Source organism: Primulina tabacum, chromosome 15, assembly GCF_025594145.1.
Source record: "Primulina tabacum isolate GXHZ01 chromosome 15, ASM2559414v2, whole genome shotgun sequence".
Lineage (NCBI taxonomy): Eukaryota > Viridiplantae > Streptophyta > Magnoliopsida > Lamiales > Gesneriaceae > Primulina > Primulina tabacum.
Genome location: NC_134564.1, coordinates 32,923,923 through 32,931,448, shown reverse-complemented (window position 1 = coordinate 32,931,448; position 7,526 = coordinate 32,923,923). Strand labels below are relative to the sequence as shown.

Below are 7,526 nucleotides of genomic sequence, written 5' to 3'. Positions count from 1 at the left end.
AACCCTTTGATAGAAAATGCTTTCCGAAATTATTTCTTCTGGTTAAAATTATCAGGATGATATTCGACGAACAAAATATAAGTTATGAACTCGAATTGTTGTTACCAATTCCAGAAAATTAATATGTATATAAATATTATAAATTATTCAACATAGACATACAATTTATCTTTTTATTCTTTTCTTAGGTATATACATATACACAAACACTCAGGTGAGACGGATCTCCAACCTGAACCGATTTATCACGTGAAAAATTTCGTAAAACTCTCTTCAACTGCGTACGACGATCCAACCAAATTTTAAGGTCCTTTTAATTTGGCATTATTAAAAACAGTGGTTAAAAGATTTATATATAACGAAATTATGTATACGATTTTAAAATTTTAAATTTATTTGAACAACTCTTGTGATAACTGTTGTCTCACATCTTAAAAATTAAAGATTTAAAATGAGTTTATAATATGTTACAATTGACTTTTATAGCAACTTGAGTTAATCATTTTCATAAAACGATGACGAATACGAAGCAATTGTTATAGGGGTTTATTGTACAGTCACGCAGACGCGGGCTCACTCGGGGCGTGACAACCCCGGTCAACTTGACGAACCTCTTTTATCTGCTACATATTCTGTAAAGCAAATTAGAAGCTACTACTATTATTTAATTTTATTAAATAGGAGGAAGTAGAATACTTGTGGTCTCATTTGAACGTCTTTTGAGGAATCCAAAGGGTTCAAATCAAATGAATAAGCTATAGCAGAAACAATACATAGATACGAAGCAACGGACAATCATACAAATAATTGTCTTTGTTGCTAGTGTGTGTTAGATAACTAGTTCTCTTCATATCCTAATTTATATAATACTTGTCATGCCCTTATCTTGGAGCGGATGACATCGACATCGACGTTGTTCTCAAAAATAATATATTAGAAAACATAAGTCTTCAATCGTACAATATTCTTAAACCAGATTATTCATTTCATAAAAACTGAAAAATGGTTTTCTACAACCGAAATCAAAATTACATCAGCAACAAGAAACTAAATATATGTTAAATAATAAAATTAGTGAGTTCCTTACAACGAAAGACTAAGATGGTAGCAACATTCTTCTTCTATTTCTAGCGCGGTTGCTTCCTACCAGCTCCGGAATTCAACCGATTATTGCTCCTCTAAATGATTCTCATTTTTATCTAGACCGAGTGAGTGAATGAAAAATAATAATAATATGGTGCAATTCGATTCGAGTGGTTAATAAAAACCTTTGATCACCCATATCTTTAAATAATACCTTTTCATGGTAGTGTGGGAATAAATCCCCATGCTAGTGTGAAATTACTTTTAACATAAATCATATTGGACAACATGGAAACTTTGATACAATGAAGATTGGGCGAGGCAAGAGAATAACAAGTCATTGGTTTATTTTGAAACTTGAGAATGAAAATGAAAAATATGCAAACATTTGAGTTGAGGCAAATGTTGAACAATCTCTTGTTAATAAGATTTTTCCATGTCTTGGTGCTCCGATTATGACAGTTCTTCCCAAGAACAATAATTTCTTCTTACAATAATAACACTATAAATTATAAGAAAAATAACCAAAAAATAAAGTGTACTTTCTTTAAAGAAAGAATAAGAGAAAGCAAAATGAATACAATAACTTCTTCTTACAATAGTAACACTATAAATTATAAGAACAATAACCAGAAAATAGAGTGTACTATCTTTAAAGAAAGAATAAGAGAAAGCAAAATGCAAACGTGCAGAAAAATCTGATCTTCAAGAGTGTTTTCTTTTTGTCTTTGATAATGTATTTATATCTCAATCATTAAGTACATGCTGTTTCATCTAAAATGCATTCCTTCGTACAAAAACCTAAATGCAAACGTGCAGAAAAATCTGATCTTCAAGAGTGTTTTCTTTTTGTCTTTGATAATGTATTTATATCTCAATCATTAAGTACATGCTGTTTCATCTAAAATGTATCCCTTCATCCAAAAACCTAATGAAAAACGTCAAGGGACACCATTTAGATGGAAGATATCATGAAACTAAAAACTTTCCGTCAATCAGTGTTGTCAGGCGTCTAGGCCACCTCTCCCGGTGCCCTGGAAATTCCAGAGCACAAGGGAGGCACTTGGCGCCCTATTAAGACGTCTCAACACAAGGGAGGCACTTGACGCCCTATTTAGACGTCTCAACACCTCTATTATTGTTTATGATAACTTACTCGCAGCTTTTAAGACTCATATTTGAATGTTTTTATTTGGCGATTTTTCTTTTGTCTTTTCTTTTGCTTAATGTCAATTCATTCAAACACAAACATGCCAAGCAAATTAGCGGATTATGTAGTTCATAGCAAATAGTATAGAAAATATATTCTAAATCATACGCGAGAATTATGCACTAAAGAAAATACTAGTATAAAAGGCAAAAACAAGGGTTGTAAAGCATGAACATACATTTTGAATAGAAAATTTCCCAGTCTACATATAATTCTTCTTTGTATTTATGTGCAATTCTTGGGAGAATTCTCAACAGTTGGGATGCAGATATGAAAGCTTCTGGTAAAATACCGGCAACGCAGTCGATGATTGCCAAAGTTAGGCTTTTAACTCAATTATAGACAACTCGAATAAATTAAGCTTTAAATAAATTATCTTATGTATATCATCATGGTTTGTTGGATGATCCACGGTATTTTTTATTTTTGAAATACTCCAATAAAAATAGAAGAAGCTAAGATGTAAAAAAGAATTTAGAAAATAGTCCGTGAAATATATCTTCCAAATTTAAAAAATAAGATATTCATAAAGGGAAAATTAAATGTACAAAAAGGAGAATTTTCTTGCTCTATTTATATATAATTTAATATAAATATTGTGTTTAGAATCCTAATAACATACACCATCTTCTAAAGAACACGTACAAAACCTGTTATTATTTAGGTGTAAAGCACTAATTTACAAGAGAACCAACACATACCAGAACAAAAACCTCTCAAGCTTCTGCACTCATTGGATCAAATAAATGATCTTTCCTCCTCAGTAGTAATCTCATCTCTTGAAGTATGTAAATGGATGGATCCTGCACACACAGACCAGATTTAGCTAGTAGAATTCGATATGTCATAGCATTTGAGACGAATTGAAACGAAAAAAAGGCGGTTTACAGCATTGTACTACCATTTTCATTCATCATCTTTTCAGAGTCGATTTCTTCTTGCCATTTGTCCATGAGATCAGAGGAATCTTGAACTTGTGCTGATGCGTCCTTTGACATTGCTGAACAACATTGTGGAACAGAGAATGAATATCTACTTCTGGTTAACTGTTTTTTATTCGAAGAAGATTCAGCTGTCGAGCACAAATCGTCGTCCATTTTCAAGGATTCAACTCCGTCACATCTGCCACGCAAATTCCCTTCATCTTTCCCCCGTTCCTGTCTTTTCTTGCTTCTTGAATTCTGCATAGACGGCACCCTTTGATCGTAAGATGAAATCGCTGAAAACGGAGTCCTTCCCTTCACAACTACGTTAGGAATGGACGAATTGGCATAGGTTTCAGAGTTATCAAATACGACTTCGTCTGTTCCATTGGCGTTTGCCGCTGCTTCTTTCGTGTGCATAATTGATATGGCTTCGGTTAGCCCAACCCTTGCCAAATCTATGTCGACTATAGGGTTAGGGTAGTTGGACCCCAAGTCTACGCCAGCAGATGTGAGCACTATAAGAGGAGCATCCCATGGATGATGAATCCACTCGGTAGGAATTCGTGCTAACTCGGGTAACCACTGCCTCACGTATTCACCATCTGGATCAAACTTGAATCCCTGAACCTGGAACATAAATCGAGATAAAATTAAAGATAATAAAAAGATACAGCTTTCAAAACAGTGTGAATTAATGAGCTTCCAAAGAACCAGTTAATGTCATACTCTAAACCCAATGAATGTGAAGGCCGCCTAAGAGCTCTGTTGACTGCAGAATACAATTTTAGCTATTTTAAACGCAAATAAAATCTTGATACCTAAAGTCCAGACTTAAAAGTGGCTCATATGTTCCTGCCATATTCAACATGGAATATATTTTACAATCACCGATAAATCACAAGGCAATGGTACATACATATCGTCCTGAATACGAATCTAACCAAAGTACAGGACTGATAATATCCCCAAATCTCTGCAGTGTGCTTTGACGCCAATAATCATGTCTCCACACACGTTAAGTTTGATAATTGCCAAGAAATCCATCAAATAAACCATAAATTTCAGGTTTTCTTAACCTTGCGAGGCCCTTAGAGTCCCACTTGCGTGGATTGAGGTAGATATATTTCCCCACCCCCATTGTATCCATTGAAAAAAAAACTTACACGATTCTGAGCTCTCTTCATATATGTTAACAGATTGACTTGCAGTTAATCTAGGAACCAAAACACATCCAACAGATCTCAAGTTATTTTTCCCCCTATCTGTTGCTCAACCGAGTCCCAAGTCTACTTTCTTAAACTGGCAATTTTAAACAAGAGTCAGAAGAACCAGCCTTGTCAGGGAAAGAAATAAATCCGTGTTTTCAAATTTTGGTTTGCACCATTACAGTTTCGCTCAGTGGACCACAAATCAAGACACTTGTAATGATCCTATGCAGAATTCCTAATGTTATGATCACAAAGATGTAAGCAACGTACATTTTGAGAAAGAGAGCGGTAGCATAAAATATGAAACTATCTTACCTGTGGGCTATCCATTCGGTCAATTTCATGCCCATCAGGCAAACTTCCGGAGATGTATTGCCATCCCAGGACATCACTTTCCAGGTCTGCATCCAGAAGCGTATCCCAGAAATACTTCATCCCCCATTGCCACGGTAGGAGAAGAAACTTCACAAAGAAACTTGAAACTATCACTCTTATCCTATTGTGAATCCATCCAGTAGCCCAAAGCTCTCTCATCCCCGCATCAACTAATGGATAACCCGTTCGGCCCTGTCGCCAAGCCTTGAATCGTGCTTGGTCAGCATTCCAAGGAAAAAATTTCAAGTTGCCCCGCAATGATCTCTCATGAGTAAATGGGAAATTAAAACATATATATCGGGAATACTCCCTTAATCCAACGGCCTTGAGAAAAAGATTTGCGCTCTCTTCCCCAAACAAATTTTGTTCGTTTTTCCAAACTATTTGTTTCATCCTTATACACTGGAAAACTTTCCTTATGCTTAGCTCCCCAAAATGAAGGTGCGGGGACAAGAGGGACGTGCAGTTCCCCCCAACCCTGAGTCTATCTTTCGAGTAGTTGAGCAGATGATTTTCTACAAATTCGGTAAAAGCCTTGTCAGAATTGGTCCAACCTGGTGACCAACCCCTTCCCAGTAATGCATTACTCGACTTTTCTGATTCATCTTCAAGACCCAACGCCTCAATAGAACAATTCTCCACTTTTCCTGTCAAAAACACGTAAAGATTGATGGACTTTTTACTTACTTTCTCAATGCCAATATATCCAGACACACACACACATACACACATATTTTGTTTCTTGTTTCATTATGATTTCATCAAGTACAAGATAGTAAGCTCAGCTCAAGCTCAAATTTTGAACTTGTGCATCTATCCACCACTCGATGCTCTATTGATAGAATAACTAGATATGAAAGCAAGATTGACACAAAAACAAAAAGAAAAGAGTTATTACCTGCAGCTGGAACCAACTGGCAGGGAGGAATATGTGCAGCGGGTTCCATTTGCACGTCTAAACATTTATTCCAAAACGCTTTAAATGTTGTAAAAGCATTTCCATCATCATTGTATATTTCCCAAGGCTCGTGCAATAGCTCACCATTGTAGCTTTGAACACTTACTCCCATATCACTCAACTTTTGTTTGATATTGTGATCACGGACAAGTGAAACAGGATCTAGAATAGAACACAACAAATCCAGATTTAAGAATTCCAGGAAGTGCCTAAGTAACGAGTTCAACAAAATCTGAAAAAAGACACATTCCAATATGAAGATTATATATCAACCAGACTTCTATATAAGGTTAAATATATATCACCAAGCTAAAGAAATATTATTTATTAAGCCTTGTTAGGGGTATTTTAACTTTCAACAGGGACCTGAAGCCAATAATGATAGAGGTCTAGGACTCTTAAGAAAACAATGAACTACCTGGCAGACCACGATCCCACAAATCAGGCAAGATATGTATTTAGCCTATAACGATACATGTATTTAAAGAACAAATCATCTATTACACTCACAATATACATAATAAGCCAAAAAAACGATTAGAAAAAATTCACCATAGAGATGGTTAAACACGACTTTTGTCGCCCCAACAGAACTTATGCAATCCAATAGAGCAGAAAGAGTGCTCTGTGCTTTGATCAGCACAAATTCAGCCCCGAGAGATTTCAAAGATTGCTTCAAATGAATAAGTGATTGCTTAAGCCACCACCGTGAAACTCGACCAGGTAAATATTGGCCTTCTTCTTTAGGACACCATATAAAAACTGGTAATACACTCCCATCCCTAGCAGCAGCAGCTAAAGCAGGATTGTCTTCAATCCTCAAATCCCTCCTAAACCACACTATGCTTTTGCAATTACTTTCCATTTCAAGAATTCAATCCCTTGAATATTGTTGCCCGAAAAATCATATATATTAACCCTACCCACAAATCCATATCCTTGATTCTACAACGGTGTTCATTTTTCAGTAAATTCAACTTCACAAATCCCTCCTAAAGCACAACTATGCTTGTGCAGTTACTTTCCATTCCCATGAATGGAATCCCTTTGAGATTAAAACTGCACAGAGACTGTATCTTACCCTTCCCACAATCCGTTTTCTTGATTCTATCCAAAGATTTTATCTTTCCTCCATCGCAAGAAACCGTCCAAAGCATGCCTCGGTCAAATATCACAGACAAAACTTCAAATCCGCCATATAAAAACAAGAACTTGAACCCATATCTAAGATGTAATCCTTGCTCGTTTTGACCAGATCCCACAAAAAAATCAAGAAAAAGTAAGCACGACTTTAGTAAGAAGCACCGATATCTATCGTAATGATTTTGATACACAATTGAGAAAGAGAGAGAGAAAGATAGAATAAAATTTATAGATTCAGCTGACCAAGTTCTATGTTTCCACGACAAAGTAGCCACTCACCTCCATCCAGAAAATGACTAAATAATGTTATCCGTAGGCCCACTCAATACTTCGAAGAGACGGAAACTAAGAACGATGTATGGTATCTAAGATAGATTTGAATTCCGGGCTGATTAAATGTAAGATTACATGAATAAATTTTTGAGTTAAAATTACAATGATTAATAGTTTCCTACACGACTATAAAATTCTAATCTGATAAAACTTGAACCCATTATAAATTAAGTATCCAAAATTTTTTAACAAATATTGATGACTTTTGATTACATAGTTATATATATTCATAAAAAAACCTTTCATTAAAAAAAAAATAAATCTGAACCTTGTGAATTAATGGTGAAACT

General features: G+C 35.3%; 1 protein-coding gene across 2 annotated transcripts; it reads right to left on the bottom strand.

Moving 5' to 3' along the window:
* Positions 1-2,838: 2,838 nt before the first annotated feature.
* LOC142526206 (cryptochrome-1-like) lies at positions 2,839-7,143 on the bottom strand. 2 transcript variants are annotated; one of them, XM_075630455.1, is made up of 5 exons: positions 6,313-7,143; positions 5,701-5,922; positions 4,743-5,449; positions 3,195-3,846; positions 2,839-3,096 (listed from the first exon to the last, which is right to left on the bottom strand). In XM_075630455.1, the coding sequence occupies exons 1-5, from the start codon at positions 6,623-6,625 to the stop codon at positions 3,032-3,034; spliced, it is 1,959 nt and encodes a 652-aa protein (XP_075486570.1). In that variant the 5' UTR covers positions 6,626-7,143; the 3' UTR covers positions 2,839-3,031. The 2 variants fall into 2 exon arrangements, with proteins under 2 accessions (XP_075486570.1, XP_075486571.1); XM_075630456.1 differs by having other exon boundaries at positions 6,179-6,455.
* Between the last annotated feature and the right edge of the window lie 383 nt (positions 7,144-7,526).

What these genes read in the sequence shown, in the direction of transcription:
- LOC142526206 (XM_075630455.1), bottom strand. Translation starts at nt 6,625, where the DNA reads ATGGAAAGTAATTGCAAAAGCATAGTGTGGTTTAGGAGGGATTTGAGG. An exon ending in CCAGTTGGTTCCAGCTGCAG is followed by an intron (nt 5,450 to 5,700) that starts GTAATAACTCTT and finishes TGTTTTTGACAG; the next exon opens with GAAAAGTGGAGAATTGTTCT. An exon ending in AAAGATGATGAATGAAAATG is followed by an intron (nt 3,097 to 3,194) that starts GTAGTACAATGC and finishes CTGTGTGTGCAG; the next exon opens with GATCCATCCATTTACATACT.